The sequence below is a fragment of the Piliocolobus tephrosceles genome, chromosome 7 (genome assembly GCF_002776525.5).
Source record: "Piliocolobus tephrosceles isolate RC106 chromosome 7, ASM277652v3, whole genome shotgun sequence".
In the NCBI taxonomy this organism is placed as follows: domain Eukaryota; kingdom Metazoa; phylum Chordata; class Mammalia; order Primates; family Cercopithecidae; genus Piliocolobus; species Piliocolobus tephrosceles.
In genome coordinates this window covers 136,189,012-136,206,658 of record NC_045440.1, presented here as the reverse complement: position 1 = coordinate 136,206,658, position 17,647 = coordinate 136,189,012, and the positions used below count along the sequence as shown (strand labels likewise).

General features: G+C 38.2%; 1 protein-coding gene across 5 annotated transcripts in view; it reads left to right on the top strand.

Moving 5' to 3' along the window:
• LRRC6 (leucine rich repeat containing 6) overlaps positions 1 to 17,647 on the top strand; it is a 123,412-nt gene that overhangs the window by 79,245 nt on the left and 26,520 nt on the right. For 3 of the 5 annotated variants that reach the window (XM_023222935.2, XM_023222951.2, XM_023222926.2), the window contains exons 8-10: positions 1,685 to 1,744; positions 5,411 to 5,480; positions 6,511 to 6,606. In XM_023222935.2, the coding sequence (XP_023078703.2) occupies positions 1,685 to 1,744; positions 5,411 to 5,480; positions 6,511 to 6,606 (226 nt within the window). Of the gene's footprint in view, positions 1 to 1,684; positions 1,745 to 5,410; positions 5,481 to 6,510; positions 6,607 to 12,903; positions 13,096 to 17,647 lie in introns of those variants that run through there. The other 2 variants (XM_023222944.2, XM_023222937.2) reach the window with 2 other exon arrangements.

Here is a 17,647-nt window from a genome sequence, read left to right as displayed (position 1 = left end):
TGCTGAGAAAACTTTTGCCTGAATGTTCGTTTCACTTTGCAGCTTCGAAAATTTGTTTCTAACAATTAGAAGTTTGACATCACTGGGTGGATGTAAGAGAGTCATTGCACACTTATTATAGCTAAAAGAGAACCCCTGATTTCAAGCCTCACTACCACTCTCCAGCATCTTGTGCTTGTGTCCCTGTGTTCTCCGTCTCAGTAACACACATTCACCCCTTAGCTAGGACCAGAAACCTTGGATTCTCCCTTGATTCTTCTCTCTGTCATCTTATCAGTGAGCCCTGTGAACTCTTCCTTCGATATTATTGGAATCCAGCTATGTCTCACTGACCCCACCACCACCTCTAGCTGACAGTAACTCTTGCTTGGACAGTTGCAATTGCTTATTAAGTAGTTTCCATCGTTCATCTGTTGGCCTCCTACATTCTGTTCTACTCAGCTAAAGAAAGAAGAAAAAATGGAAGAAAGGATACATGCTCCTTTTCTTAAGGGACATTCTTAGAAAGTGCCATACAACGAATGTCCCTCCCCTGACTTCACCTACCTTCAAGGGAGGCCACAGAATGCAACCTTTATTGTACACAGCCATGCACCTAGTTCAAACCATGGTTCCTGTCACTAGGAATAAAGGGGGAAGCAGAGAGCAACTAAATAGCAATCTCTGCCATAGGAAACTGCTCTGAAATTACTTTACAAGTAATATGAAATCGAGGCAGAGCAGGAGCACATAAAAGGCTCCTGAGATGAGGTTCTACAAATGCATGGGCCATCTGAGACACTGAAGAAGTCCCACAGGCCTGGACTATTGAAAGCAATGAGACAATTTCTGCCACAAGCAGAAATGCTGCTAACAGCCACATCTGTCGCTAACTTCACATTTTCCTAAACAGTTTAGCTTATGTTCTTTAATACTGTTAAGTTGTATATTTTATAGAATAATATGATAAGTGAAATCCTCAAAAGAAAATTGACCAGGCAATTCTGATAGCATGATGTTCAGTGTGGAAGCTAGACCTAGGACTCGGCCTCAGGGTACAGTTGAAAGATGGTAGAGCTTTGAAATCCTGCCTAGCCAGGCTTGTGCAGACAAAGTGTAAAGGCATTTATTATAATTCAGCTATGCCAACCTCTTTGAACCTCTGTTTCTTCATCTATAAAACAGAGGTAATAGATAATGGGCAGTGTCTCAGCCTTTTTCAGGGCAATGGAAGGTCAGCGATGAAAGGAGAAGAAAAAAATAGCAAGAAAAAAGAAGGAAGACAGGACTCTTTAAAACCTAAGGAATCAAATGCAGGATAAAGGGGAGGCAAAAGCAACCTTTAGTTCTCCATAAATAATTCCAGTATTTTAGTTTGCTTCTGGCAAACTCCCATGAAATGGAAAAGAAAACTTTAGCCACCAGATGTCTCTATCTCTGCATCAAAGCTAATTTTTTTGTATGTAATTTACCTTAAGATTCTCACATTTAAACACTGTAAGCACAAATAATTTATTAATATGTTGTAGGTTTCACTGAAATTTTAAAATTACCATTGACATTTGATTGTCCAACCACCAAAATAAGTTGTCATTGGACATTATTATAAAATTTTTATCTAATTTGCTTCTGAATTTGTGAAGGGATTATCTATACAGTATCCTAAAGTCATCTCTTTTTTTCCCCCCAAATGTATTATTCTTAGAATTGACTTCTCTTTGAAAGACAATGAAAAGCAGATCATCCTGGACCTTGCTGTCTATAGGTAAAGGCATATTCTATGTATTTCTTTAATGACATTTCTGTCTGTTTTCATTCTCAGTAGTAATTTTTTAGTTCTGAAAAAATTTGAAATGGAATTGACTTAGACCTATAGTTAAATTAAGCTTATTTGTTAAGGCAGAGAAGTTACTATAAATTTTTAAAGCATGAAAATGAAAGGAAAGGTAAATAAAGCCACAATTTCATGGCTATGAACTCAGGAATATCTAAGGCAGAGTTTAAATAATTCTGAGACCTGTGCTGTTTTCTGATGCTGATACTACAAGGACCCCACTCTGCTCTTTGCTGGCATAGTCCTCTGTTTTTGTCTAAAATGCCTTCCTATAGTAATAGGTATCAGGTGGTTGGCTCCCCTCCCTCAGTCCCACCTCAGAGGCCTGGGGGAACACCTAGCAGCCTCTGTCACCAGTGGACCCTTCTTCCCTGCTGCCCTCTCACATCCTGCCTGTTTTCTCACCCGTGGGTAGGAGTGGCACAGACCTCCTGCCTGCCCTCATCACCACACCCAAACTATTGTCCTTTTCTCCTCCCTAAAACTCCGTGGCTTTGACACTCAAACCTTCAGCCTATATCACCTTCTATCCTTCTTTGTGGAAGCATCTAAAGGCAGCAGGTCACTCGGCCTCATTCCCTGAAGATTTTAGACCCTGGTTCGCTGTGCTGATACATCCTTCTGATGACCTCAGTGTCCCCTGGCACCATCTCAGAGGCTGCTTGCCTGTGCTTCCCTCTGCCTGTATCGCCCTCGGTGCCCTTGTAGCTTGCTGCCTCGTGTCCTTCACGCCTCTGCTCAGATGTCACCTCATTAGAGGGGCCTCTCTGCCCCACCATCTGACATAAAGCAGTACCTACCCCTGCCCAGCACTTCCTTCCACTCTTTCTACGTGGCTTCCTGCTGACAAAGTGTAAATGTACTTGTATTCTTAAAAGTTTGTGGTCAGAGCAGGAAGTTGTTTTGTTTGTTCTTTCCTCTCTACATCTCCACACCTAAAACCTGGCACCTGTTAGGTGCTCAATAAATACAAGAATGAATGAATAAATGAACAAATACTGATCATGGAAGTATGACATTGACATGCGCGAATGAATGGATGAATGTTTACATGCATGAATTATAATAAATGCCTTTCTCTTTTTAATGGCTTTTGATGTACCCCATTGTATTTAATCTCTCAGTAACCCTGGGAGGTAGGAGGGATTATTACCCAAGGGGGGTAAATTTTCCAAGAGTGAGTCTTGTCAAAGTAAACAGGGACCAAAGGAGCCAGAACATCAGCCCTCAGGACTTCAACCAACTTCACTGTTTTGATTGTGGTAAATTACACATAACTTAAAATCAACCATTTCAACCATTTCACAGTGGACAATACCATGGCATTTAATAAATTCACAATATTGTACAACCATTACCATTGTTCCAGAAAATGTTTATCACCCCAGAAGGAAACCCCATGACCCTTAAGCAGTCACTGCCCATTCTCCCTCTTCATGGCAACCACTAATCTGTTTTCTGTCTCTATAGATTTGCCTATTTGGAATCTTTCATATTAATGGAATCATACAACATGTGGCCTTTGTGTCTGGCTTCTTTAACTTACAATAATGTCTTCAAGACTCATCTGTGTTGTAGCATGTGTCAGAATTTCTTTCCTTTTTATGGCCAAATAATATTCCATTGCATGGATTACCACATTTTGTTTATCTGTTCACTAGATGGTGGACATTTGGGTTGTTTCCACCTTGGCTCTTGTGAACCAGGGCTAGCCTTAGTGTGGTCCCTTCCTCTCCACACCAAGCTCTCTCTGATCAGCTGTATGCCTCTTCACAGAATTCCTGTCAATTCTTCTGCCTGCTTGCTGCCAAGTCATCTGCCTTTACAAAGATCCCAGCTCTTCTCCAGCTAGCTTCATATCCTCTGCTCTTCCAGCTTCCCAAGCTGCTGTTTCTACTGTTTGACAGACAAATCACTGTTTCATTCTTATAAGTCCTTCCCATTTTTAGGCCCTATGCCTGGAGTTTAATGAATGTATAACCCTTTCTTTTTCAGCTCTGTTGGCTGCTTCCTATTCAGTTCTCAAATGGAAACTTTCCTCATTCCCATGCATGTGCATTTTAAGGGGTGGTAATATTTCTCCAGTCTATGTAGTAAAACTCTTTCATTCTCATGATTCTGTCTAAATGAATTATGCTATAATTCCTGGTTGTGTTTATGGGCACATGGGTGTACACTTGAAAGTTAAATTCATTCATTCACACCTGCTTTCTGCCTTTATTCAACAAGCATCTATAGAATACCTACTATGTGCCAGGCATGGGGAGACTGTAACTGGCATATTCTAAATCCAGTCATGATCTCCTATCACTTAGAGCCCTGTGGGGGAGGGGGACAGACAATAAATAAGCATTGATGAGTTACAAAGGAAGAAGCCTGCTGTCGAGGAAAGGGACAGTGTTCAGGAATGGGAATACTGGTGTGTGGGGAGTGGTCAGGGAAAGTGGGAGACATGAACAATGATAATCGAAAGATAAGAAGTAGCTTGTTCTGCAAAGAACTGTCAGACAATTGTTTCTGGCAGAGAAAGGCCATGTAGGTAAGGAGAGATGAACATTTTAGGGGGCCCAAGCATGGAAAATACTACACAATCCATTAAAGCGTAGATATCACATGTGAAGCTGTAGAAAACCTCATTTCTATTATTATTATAAAAATTGTTTTTAAATGCTGTATAATAATACTTGATTAACTCTAGCTATGTATTGGGCACTATACATGTTCCTTCCTAACAATCTTAGGGCTAGATGCTAGTAGTATCCCCATTTTACAGAAGAGGAAACTGAGGCCTAGAGGTTAAGGAATGTGGTCCCAGGTAATAAAGCAGGAAGAGGTGGAGCCAGTTCCCCGCAAGCCTGTGTGACTCCAAACCTATGCCTGTAACCCTTGTATTAGCTTACCTGCCTTAACATTTGTGATTTTTAAAGCAGCTCTGCATTTTCTAATGTTCACAATTAGTATTTTGAAGTATGTGAATGTAATTATTTGGCTAAGCTTCTGATTTTAATGAGCGATATGAAATCTAAATCTTTAATTTGCTCATGAGTGGAGGAGAATAATTGCCACCTGATCTTGAGGTCACTGCCATAAACAGAAGAGTTTGCTTATTCAGCAGGATGTGCCTTTGAGGGGAGAAGCAAGCTAGTCTTCCAGGAGAGATAGTATCAGGGCAGCTGCAGAACAGCTGCAGGGGATCCAGAGCCTCCAAGGAAGCAGGAGCTGGTGGTTGCAGGCCTCAAGCAGAGTAGAATCAGCATTCCTGGCTATTCAAGTCTTAGGGGCTTAAAATAAAATATTTGTGAAAGAGCATGGCAAGCTGTTTTTTGCAAACCTCTGGTGTTTCAAACCTCAGATATTTTTGGGTTAGGGGCAATCAATGCCAAGTGTACTTGTGGGTCTAAAAATGAAATTGCTGATACATTGAATTTCCTTTGGTCTGGGGATTAATTTAAAACTAATTTTTTAAAGACCCGTTTAGCATGGATATTTTAAATGTCCTTCATTTAAAATCGTCCTGTAAGTGTGAATTTGTATTTGCACTTCTTCAAACTTGATATATTTTTTAAATTATAAGATATTGTGTGTTTAATTTTGAAGGTATATGGATACCTCTTTAATCAATGTTGATGTGCAACCAACTTACGTGCGAGTAATGATCAAGGGAAAGGTAAGTAGAACCCTGTAAACTATTACAATTTCAAAAACTAAGCTTTGAACTAAGCTGTGGTTCCTCACTTTTTTAAAAGTATTATTAAAATAGAAAAAGGGCCCAGGCACAGTGACTCATGCCTGTAATTCGAGCACTTTGGGAGGCCAAGACAGGTGGATCACCTGAGATCAGGAGCTGGAGACCAGTCTGGCCAACGTGGTGAAACCCCATCTTTACTGAAACTACAAAATTAGCCAGGCATGGTGGCTCATGCCCATAATCCCAGCTCCTCAGGAGACTGAAGCAGGATAATGAACCTGGGAGGCGGAGGTTGCAGTGAGTCAAGATCACCCCATTGCACTCCAGTCTGGGCTACTAGAGTGAGATTCTGACTCAAAAATAAATAAATAAAGGAAAATAATAAAACAAAAGTAAATAGAAAAAGGGGAACCAAACAGAGTGCTATTTTTTAGCACATGGTTTTATATATGGGAGTGGTATATGGTGGGAATGGCTGCTGACCACATGTAGTTGGATATCATTAATATTTTAAACCTGTGTCTATTGTGTTACACTTTTTTCAAAACTAATAACATAATCATATGTGTGGGAGCCTATGCATGAAATTAAATAGTACACCCATTCTAAATTGTCAGTGATTTCATTCATAACAACTATAATTTTATAATTTCTAAAATACCAATTTTTGCTAATTTAGGCTACTATGGGCTTGAAGATTAGCTGAAAGATTTTTAAATGGAAATATGTCGATTTTTTTTGACAAGCCTTTCTCTATAAATTGCTTTTTAGTCATAAATGAACCCATGAGCACTTCACTGTTTGTGATTGACAGCTGTTCTTTAGACTATTTGTTAAAATAGGTAAAATAGTTCGTGCATAGAAAGCACAGCTCATATAAATATTTTTATAAGTTTAAGCACATTTCTTAATTGAATGGTGTATCTTGAATTTGTAATGAAAATGCCCCTTGTAGTAACCCTCTCATGTAACGTCCTTGCGCTCAATGATACTTTCTACTTATTTTCAGCCATTTCAGCTTGTCCTTCCTGCAGAAGTGAAACCCGATAGTAGTTCTGCTAAAAGATCTCAGACAACAGGTCATTTGGTCATCTGCATGCCCAAGGTAGGTCATGTCATTTGGGTCAATTTCAAGTCTGGATATGAGGGTTCTTGAAGGAACTTGACCTGTCAGGACTCATGATGACTTCTGATTAAAGTACATTTTAGTTGGGAGCACCGGGAAATCTCATAGCAGCTGAGGTAGGAGAACAAAGGTCTGTGAGAACAAATAACTCAGACTGGGGTGTGTTTAGGGCCAAGGTGGTTTATCCTTTCCTGAAAGAACTTAAGGAAATTAAACTTAAAAAAATTACTTTGTCCATAGAAAGAACTTGGATTCGTTATTACAAGTCATACGAATGAGTTGGGATATTTCCTGCTGTAAGCTGCAGAAACCCCGAATAAAACTGGCTTTTATCATAAATAAATGGTTCATTTCTTGTAACAAGATAGGAGAAGGTGGGGGTAGGGGGGCCAGGCACACTGGGTCAGGATCTTTCTGATATGTCAACTCTGTCCTCAGACTGGTTTTCTTCCATAAGATGTGCACTAGCCGTGTCTTGGGCAGCATACTTTCTTGTTCCTATCTTGCATGAGATAAAAAGACAGAGGATCAGAGAAAGAAACACAGAGAATCTCTCCCATCACAATGAAACAGAAGTTCCCCTGGACTCATTGGGTCAGTTTAGCTGAAGAGCCCACCAAGTCTTGATTAGCATAATCCTGAACCAATCTCTGGCCAAAAAGATGGTAGTACAATAGACTTCCATGGGTTCAGCATCCATGGATTCAACCAACCAGGAATCGAAAATATTCAGGAAAAGAAGTGTGTCTGTACTGAACATGTACAGGCTTTTTTTTCCCCTTGATTCCCAAGACAATACAGTATAATAACTACTTACATAACATTTACATTGTACTAGGTGTTATAAGTAATCTAGAGGTGGTTTAAAATGTACAGATGTGTGTGGGTTATATATAAATACTATGCCATTTTTTACTGGAGACTTGAGCATCTGAAGATTTGGTGTCCAACAGATGTCCTGGAACCAGTTCCCCACAGACACCAAGGAGTATTTTGATTGGTTTCTATTAATCATACCTCATCCCATAAGTTACGGGTAGGGTCGACTTTGCCCAAGACATTTAGATTTCAAAGGAGAAGAGTAGTAAAACAGTCAAAATTGGGTTCTGCTGATGAGGAAAAAGAGGAGAATGAGGGAATGTCAGCTATGAAGAGTACAAACTTGATTAACCAAAAAGATTTATGTAATAATTTAATAATCTTGCATCTTCCTGTAGCCAATTTCCAACGGATTCATTATAGGTAATCAATTATGTATTTTTACTCAGAGGCAATAAAATAGCAAATACAATTTGTTGTCAAGTAATAAAATAACAAACACAACTGCGAGAATTGTATTGTCCTTGATGACTAAAACAAATTAAAGAAATGCTTCTATAGTAACCAGAATATTCTATAGGGAAATCTAACAGATAAGTTAATTACTTCAGTACTTTGGTATAGGCATTTGTATAACACTGTGATTAGCAGCCTGTTGTTTTTGTGTCTGTGTGAAACTTCTAACTGGAAAACCAGACATTAAATAGAGACTGCTAATTCCTAAAGGGAAATCAAGACAGATGATCTGTGTGTCTTTTGCAGGGTGCCAGGCAATTGCTGAGAAAAGCTCTACTGTCACTGTTTATGAGTCTTAAACAACTGCAGCATTCTTTTCCCCTCTTCCTTTTTGTTTTTTATCTGTCTAAATTTTTCACATCAAAAACACATGAAAATAATAAATGGCTTATTGAGGAAAAAGCATTTTAGAAGTACTTGATTGGAGATGAAATAATTTTTATATATATGGACTAGGAATAGTTCTGTTTTCCTCATTAATAAATTAGGAATAATATTTTCCCTTGAGGGATTTTTTTTAAGATTTTCGACTACTATGTTAAAGTAATATTGATGTAGAAGTTCATTGTCTTCTATCATTATTCCTTTTAAAAGGTAGATAGTAAAAACAAACTTTGGGGAATAATTTCTTGCTGAAAATTAATCATCTTTTTCATCCATAAGTAGTTATTTGCAAGGACTTTGAAGCTCAAACAACAGATCTTGTAAACCACCAAAAGTTAAAAAAATTCTAATTTCATGTATACTTAATATTAAAAATGTATATTTCTGAAAATTAACATCTTTCTAATTATTATTGATTGAAATATTTTAAGTACCAAAGTTTAATCCATGGAGCTATTCTGTATTAGCCTAGACTTATGAACTTACTGTGGAATTGTGTGAGTCTGACCCGCATTATAATTACTGAGGGAAATTCTTGGAGTTATGAAACACTATAAGAATCAACCTTTGTCCATCATCGACAAATTGATGAAGAAACTGTGATGTGTGTGTGTGTGTCACTGTTTAATATGCTAAAATATCATTCAGCCCTAAAGAGAGTGAGATTTTGCCATTTGCCACAACATGAATGAACCTGGATATTATGCCAAGTGAATTAAGCTAGACACAGAAAGAGAAATATTGCATGATGTCATTTATATATGGAATATTAAAAACAAATTCAAATGTACAGAGATAGAGAACAAACAGTGGTTACCAGTGATGAGGGGGATGGTGGATGGAGGAAGTAAATGAGAAGGTCAGAGGGTACAAATTAGCAGGTATGGAGGGTGAACAAGTCGAGATGGAATGTACAAGATGATAATTATGGGTAATAAAATTGTACTGTATTTGGGATTCATGCTAAATGAGTAAGTTTAGCTGCTCACTCTTGCCACAAAAAGAAAAAATGATGAGTAGCTCTGAGAGATGATGGATATTTTAATTTACTTCAATATAGTAGCCTTTTTGTTACTATCTATGTGTATCCCATAACATCATGTTGTATGCCATAAATATACACAGTAACATCTATTCTTTAAAAAAAAACTTCACAATCTATGCATCCAACAGAGGACTAATATCCAGAGTCTACAAAGAACTTAAAGAAATTAGCAAAAAAAAGCAAACAATCCCATGAAAAAGTGGGCTAAGGACATGAATAGACACTTCTCAAAAGAAAATAACAGATTGCCAACAAACATGAAAAATTCTCAGCATCACTAATGATCAGGGAAATGCAAATCAAAACCACGATGTGATACCACCTTATTCCCACAAGAATGGCCATTATCAAACATATTTTAAAAATAGACATTGGTATGGATGCCATGAAAAAGAGCAAGAACACTTCTACACTGCTGGTGGGAATGTTAGCTAGTATAACCACTATGGAAAACAGTGTGGAGATGCCTTAAAGAGCTAAAAGTAGAACTGCCATTTGATCCCACAATCCCACTACTGGGTATCTACCCGGAGGAAAAGAATTTATTATACAAAAATATACCTGCACACACATTTATAGCAGCACAATTATCTATTGTAAAAATGTGGAACCAGCCCAAATGCCCATCAGTCAATTAGTGTATAAACTGTAAACACACACACACACACACACATATATATATATAATGGAATACTACTCAGCCATAAAAAGTAATGAATTGAATTAATGGCATTTGTAGCAGCCTGGATGGGACTGGAGACTATTCTTCTAAGTGAAGTAACTCAGGAATGGAAAAGTAAACATCGTATGTTTTCATTCATTAATTGGGAGCTATGAGGATGCAAAAGCATGAGAAGGATACAGTGGCCTTTGGGGACTAGGGGGAAAGGGTGGGAAGAGGATGAGGGATCAAATATTACAAATTAGGTTCAGTATATATTGCTCGGGTGATGGGTGCACCATCATCTCACAAATCACCACTCAAGAAGTTACTCATGTAACCAAATACCATCTGTTCCCCCAAAACCTATGGAAATAAAAAAATAAATAAAATAAAACATGTAACATAAAATTTACCAACTTGAAAAAAAGAACACTGTATAATTGGAATGCCTTTGGCTTCAAGTAACAGAAACCCCTTACTCAAAGTGGTTTAAATAATAAAAAAAAAAAAAACACTTGTTCACCTAAAAAAAAAAGGATCACATAGACACTTAAATACAATTTCAATTCATTCACAGTATAGTATTGTCAACATATTAAGTGATATTTAATAGTTCTAGAGTAGTCTTTAATACTTTTTAATATTTGGATACTTTAAATCAATTTTTAAAATACTAGATTTGATGTTGAGTAGTTCCCTCTTTGTGTCAGCATTTGTAAAGAATACTGTGAAGGGCTGACCTTGTTTTGCCTATACGTGGGATGATTCTATCATGTGAATTCAATGATAATCTTTGTATACATTTTCTAGGGACACATTTGTCATTGAATCCACAAGTCTCTGATATTTCATATTAGATACTTCATTCAGCATTTTTTCATGATGTCAAATTAATATTTTTCTCTTTTCTTGCTCCTAAATGAGGCTGGATCTATACACTCTGGGTAGTGACCAATAGGCAAATTTCATGAGTCTGTCTTTCCCCTGTCACGTGGGTCATGGCTATGTTTTGTGTTGCTGCCATGTCAGTGGATGTTCCTAGCTCAGCCCCTTGTTCCAGGAGGTTTCACTTTGTGCTAGCTCTGCAATCCCAGATGCTTCCCAACACTCACCACTGGGTCGATGGCACACTACATATTGCTGTAATAAATATGCAAATATCATAGTCCCTAGTATATGGCCAGGACTGTTGTCTCCATTTGCCATCTTTATATCTTACCTTGTGGGTATCACATTTCCCAGAAAGTCAGTTGTAACTGTACTTCCTCTACCATTTTAACAAGGGTGACTGTCTAGGCTAGAAGTGGCAAGTGAAGTAGTAGAAGAGGTGTACTCTGGCCATCTCATAAAGATAGCATCCAGCAATGGGGGAATCACAAAAAATGGTACACCTACATAGAGCACTTACCAGGAATGGAGCCTGCAGGACTGGAAGTTGCTCTGGGTGAGTCAGCAAGTGAGTGGTGAGTGAATGGGAAGGTCCAGGACGACTATACACTACTGTGGCTTCATAAACAGTGTACCCTTAGGATACACTAAATTTACTTTTTAAAAGGTTTCTTTCTTCAACAATAAATTAGCTAACTGTAACATTTTTACTTCATAAGCTTTGTAATTTTTTCCCTAAGTTTTGACTCTTATGATAACATTTAGCTTAAAACACAAATACATTATACAGCTGTACAAAAATATTTCCTTTCTTTATACTCATATTCTATATGCTTTTTTTCTATTTCTAAACATTTTTGGCCAGATGCAATGGCTCATGCCTGTAATCCCAGCACTTTGGAAGGTTGGGGCAGGAGCCCAGGAGCTTGAGACCAGCCTGGGCAACATAGTGAAGCCCAATTTGTACAAAAATGAAAATAAAAATCAGCCAGGACCTGTGACTCATGCCTGTAGCCCCAGCTACTCAGGAGGCTAAGGCAGAAGGATGGCTTGAACCTGGGAGGTAGAGGCTACATTGACCCTAGGAAGTCCAGAGGCTACATCGAGGCTGCACCGAGTGCACCACCGCACTCCAGCCTTGATAACAGAGCAAGACCCTGTCTCAAAAAATAAAAATTGTTTAATATTTTATTTAATAATAATATAAACTAAGTTCTATGTTACTTTTTAAAGTTTTTTGTTAAAGACTCAAACACACACATTAGCCTAGGCCTACACAGGGTCAGGATCATCAGTCTCTCTGTCTTCTGCCTCCACATCTTATCCCACGGGAAGGTCTTCAGGGACAACATTATTTTTTTAAATGTAAGTGGAGGGAGCACACTCTAATATAATGATAAGAAGTATAGCACAGTTAAACATATAAATCAGTAACATAGTCATTTATCATCACTATCAAGTATTATGTACTGTACATAATTGTATATGCTATACTTTTATATGACTGGCAGTGCAGTAGGTTTGTTTATGTCAGGATCACCACAAACATGTGAGTAATTCATTGTTCTACTACATTAAGATAGTTACAGTGTCAGTAGGCAATAGGAATTTTTCAGATCCATTATAATTTTATGGGACCACCATTGTATATGTGGTCCATTGTCATTGGAAATGCCATTTGTGACACATGACTGTATATGTAAATCAGACCAAGTCACTCTTCCCATTTTATTCAGAGTTAAAGGCAGAGTCCCCTGATAACCTGTCCCCCAACCCCATTATCTCCATGACATCGTCTTCTACCGCTTTCTTCCTAGTCATTGCAGCCACATTGGCTTCCTTGCTATTTCACAAACATGACAAGCATCTTTCTACTTCAGGACTCTTGCCCTTGCTGTTCTTTCCGCCGGAATGTCCTTCCCCCAGATGTCCTCATAATTCGCTTTCTGATCTCTTTCAGGTTGCTGCTCAAGTGTCACTATATCACTGAGGCCCGTCCTGATACCCACATTTATAAGACATCTCTTCCCAGTCTCAGCATTCTGTATCCCTATTCCTGCTGTATTCTAAATCTCCTGTTCCTGCTGTACAGTCTAAATATTTAATTGTTCATTTCTTTTTCTGTTTTCCCCAACAAGAATTTAAGCTTTATGAGAACAGGGAGTGTTATCTGTCCTTGTCAATGGCACCTAGAACAGAGCCTGGCAAAGAGTAAGTCTTCAGTAAATTTTTGTTGAATGAGTGAATACCTTAAATGTATCTTTAAAATACATTTTAATATTTAGAACTTGCATCTCCCCTAAACTACTCTCCCTCTCAACTATTTCCTCATTGTTTTTCCATACGTATTATTCCGGATTAACTTTAAAATGAGTTTCTCAAATTCCGCCTCTGAAAAGGCTGTTGGAATTTTTATTGCCATGGATTTAGAGGCAGTGGGAAGAAGTGATTAAGGGAATGGGCTCTGGAGCAGAGAACCTGAATTAAATTCTGGTATTCACTCAGCAACTATGTGACTCTAGCAAATTATTCATCTCTCTGTGCCTCAGAGTCCTCATTCATAAAATGATATCAGTAGTAATTGAGGCCTCAAAAGGTTGTTTTGAGGATTATACAAATAAATATAAATAAAGTACCTAGGACAGTGCTTGGGACATAATACACACTACATTAATGTTTACTGTTAATATTATTCATTGCTAGTAATGCATATTATTAAATAATATCAATTACTACCAGCTAACATTTTATAATTATTAAGATTGCATTTGAATTTATAGATTGTAATAGGAATGAATTGATGTATTTACATTATCAAAACTGGATATTCAATAATGTGTTTCTCCATTATTACTCTTATTATATGTCCATTAGAAGTTTTCCTTTATTGGTAGTTTTCTCTTTATAGTTGCTACACATGTCCTAAGTTTATTTATAGATATTATATGTATGATTTCAGTTTCTATTTTGGTTGGGGTTATTCCCCATCACATTTTCTAAGAGTTTATGTCTGGCCTTCATCCAAGTTCTTTAAAATGTGTAATCAAACTAAGTTCTATGTACATAATCTTTTCATCATCGTCCTGAGGATATCTAGCATATGATTTTACCACAGTCCAACTTAAGATTTAACTGGAATTTTGCATGCACTGAGAGGCTTGTTCACTCGCATCAAGTCATTAAATTAAACTGCCATCTCAATTCTTAAATGACAAGTTACAGGAACACTCCAAGAATATGCTTCATGATTTCCTTTGGGTGTTTCTTCAGAATAATTAACTGAGATTAAGGAAGTTGCCATGTGAACTGAACAGCAAAATATATTTACCACTTCAGTTGGTGAATATCTTGCTTAATTCTGTTTGTCCTGAGCACAAGAAGTGAAGGTCACATATTAAGGACAATAATACAGACCATACTTCTAAAGAAACACAATCTCAAACCAACCTCCTCCTTCTTAGTTGCACATGTTCCACAGCACTTTTTCTCTGCTCAAATATACTTGTGATATACTCAACACAAAGGCACTTTTATTCTCTGATTGTCAAGTGGGTCTATAGGGTTGCCTGGGCATCTTGCTAGGTTTTCTTGTTTCATCCATACTTCTGCTCTTTTATTTCTCATTCTCAGCTCATTTATAAAACTTCCAACTGAAGTTCATCCCTGAAATTTCTAACTGAAAAAAGTGGAAGCCTCAAAAGATAATTTCCACAAACTTCAACCATGATGGCTACCAACCTATCTGCATTTACATCCCCTGTGCAACCTGGCCTTCCTTCCTTCCTAATTCTATGAATGAACTCTCTGTGGTGTATGCAATCCCTCTAGATGTGTTGGATCCTATTTCCACTTGCTTTTAAAGACTCCCCACCCTGCCCCCGCCTTTGGCAGTTCTCTGCTCTCTATACTTTTTCTTTGAATGTCACCTCTCTGAATCTTACATTAGAAAACATTCTGAAAGGTCTCCCCTCTTAACAAAGACAGAACAAAATAAAAACATCCCCCTCTGTTTATTGCCCTGGTCCACTGTATTGCAAAACTTTTAAAAAAGACGCCTCTATTTGCTGTTTCAAATCTTTTCTCATTATCTCTCAAATCAACTCCAATTAGGCATTATCTCCTCCCCACACCCTCCACTAAAACATCTCTCTTTGATGTCTCCGATAACCTCCAGATTACTAAACCTAGTGATCATCCCTGGGTCCTCCTGGTATTTAACCTTTTAGTAGGTTTTTTACCCCTTATGCAGTTCTCCATTTTTAAACCCTTGCTCACTTGGGTTTCAATACACGGCTTTCACTCTACCACCAGATACTTCTGTCCACTGGAGTCCTTTGCCACCAGGTGCTTCATTGCTGGTTGTTTTTTACACCTAGGCTTCTGCAAGTTGGTGTGTGCAATAGTTCAATTCTGAGGCCTCTGTTCTTCTCTATTTGTACTCCTTCCTACATACTACCATCTTCTCTCATAACACCTCTACAGCTCTGTCATCTGCTAATGGCCAACTAAGTCATAAGGAACAACAATCACACTGAGAACTTAGCAAGATGGACTACATCTTTTAAAAACATCTTAATAGTACCAATACCTACCAAGATAGTGAATAGCCACTCTCCTCTGAACAAAAAGAATCCTTCAGTGACCACATGGATGGGAAGAAAACAGCTGAAGTCCAGAGCCTGCCAAAAAGGGGACTCTAATAAATCGCTCTCACTTTGGGATGTGATTCTGAAGGATTGTAACCTCTGAGTAAGGTGAGTAAGATGTAAACCAATCATCAGAAGTCCTCACAGCCTGTCCTCACACTATCTAACTTGGACTTGAGCTTGAGTGAAGGTTGTCTCAGATAAGTAACACATGCCTGGCAAAACCCAGTGAAAATCCTTTCCAAAAGAGGCAGGCTCAAATTATATATATTATAAAAATACATTATGTATGTATGTGTGCTGTGTGTGTGTGTGTGTGTGTGTGTGTATATATATATTTCCAATTAAGTATCCAGTACACAAAGATAAACTACATACACCCTGAAAGACTTTACCACCTTTGGAGATATATCTACAATTATGACTATTTAGCAAAAATTGTATATGCTCTGTGATAAACAGTTTAAACAACTCACTTTCTGCAATAACTCTGTAACCTAGGGATTTCTATTATCCAGATTACTTAATGAGGCTGGCTGAGGTTATATAAATTTCCCAAGTTCATAAATAGATGTGTCATGTCATAGAAAACACTAGATTGGGGTCATTAGTTCTCTTCTTTCAGAATCCTCTAATAAATGTGATATTTAGACACACCATTTAGGCTCTCGCTTTTATCCTTATACCAGTTAATAATAAACACAAAGACATAGCCACTATTTATTGAACATTTACCATGTGCCACACACAGTGTTGAATACTTTGAACATCTTATGGAGTAGGGGTGATTATCCTCATTTTGCAGAAGAGGAAATGAAATTCTGATGTTGCCTTAAATCACAGGATATGTTTCCAAATGAACACAAACAATGCCTCATAATTTTCATCTACAGCCAGATTACTTTTGGATCATTAGCAGCTTAAACTAGTAAAGCGCTTCACCTTTAAAATTTTGTTCCCAGTATTTCTACTCTAAAATAAGGAAGTGGTTTAGGGTATTTCATGAGTGTCAGTATCTTTGCAGTCTATATTCTCCAGTGAAATTCCCCCCTAACCCCACTAAGAAAACTGTTGAGGATCAAATGTAAATACAATGAAATGTATCCTTTCTTCCATGATTCTTCATACCACTTTAATTGGAAGACACCTGCATAGTTACCCAGCTTGTTGTCAACTGGGAGACAAGGAAATACGCATTATTTGCAGATAATTGTTTTCTTCAAGGTTACAGAGAAGCCTCTTTTCAAAATCATGGACATCCTCTCTAAAATCTTGCCTAGCCTCCTCCTGGACCAAGGGGTTGTCTTTTTTCTGTGTTTCCTGGAAGTGAAATAAACAAATGTCACTTAAATAATGAAATTTATTGCTGTCAACTTCATACATTCTTGTCAGAATAAACATATAGTAGATACCAGATGAAGGTCAGGCCCTAGCTGCTCAAAAGTTAAGTCAGATCTCACCAGGAGCTCCCTGCACAGCTGACCTTCATCCAGGAATGGAATCAGCTTTGTGGGCACTGGAAACTCACAGGCCTCCTGTTGCGAGGTGAGGCTCCTCGGTATGAGGGAGAAGGGCTCCTCAGGGCTACACCCAGGGCAGGTGGTGCTCTCAAGAATGGCAGTGCTCGGTGGGCTCTGGGAAACAGCCACATCTTGAAACAGACCCATCAACTGCATCTTTCTTGTATTCTTTATCTCCATTAATCTGTATACGGTTATTTTAAAAATAAAATAAGAGGTGACCCAAGGCTAGCTCTCCACTGGTCAAGTGATGTCTCTGTCCCTGACTGCAAAGGCTCCCAACACTGTCTTTCTGTGACTTGGTTTTATAGCTTCTACAGAACTGCAAAGCTGCCACTTAAAATGGGCTTTGTCCCTTTTCCCATTGGCCAGTGGGGGTGGGTGACAGGTCAATCTTCTTATTGCCAGCAATGGGGAGGAAAACATGTTAATATCAGACAACAATTCAAGGCCATAGACTGTGGCAATCCCCTGCACAGCTGTCCCTCGTCGGACAGATCTCACCACAGTCCCTTCGAGACTGGGAACCAGGCTGATG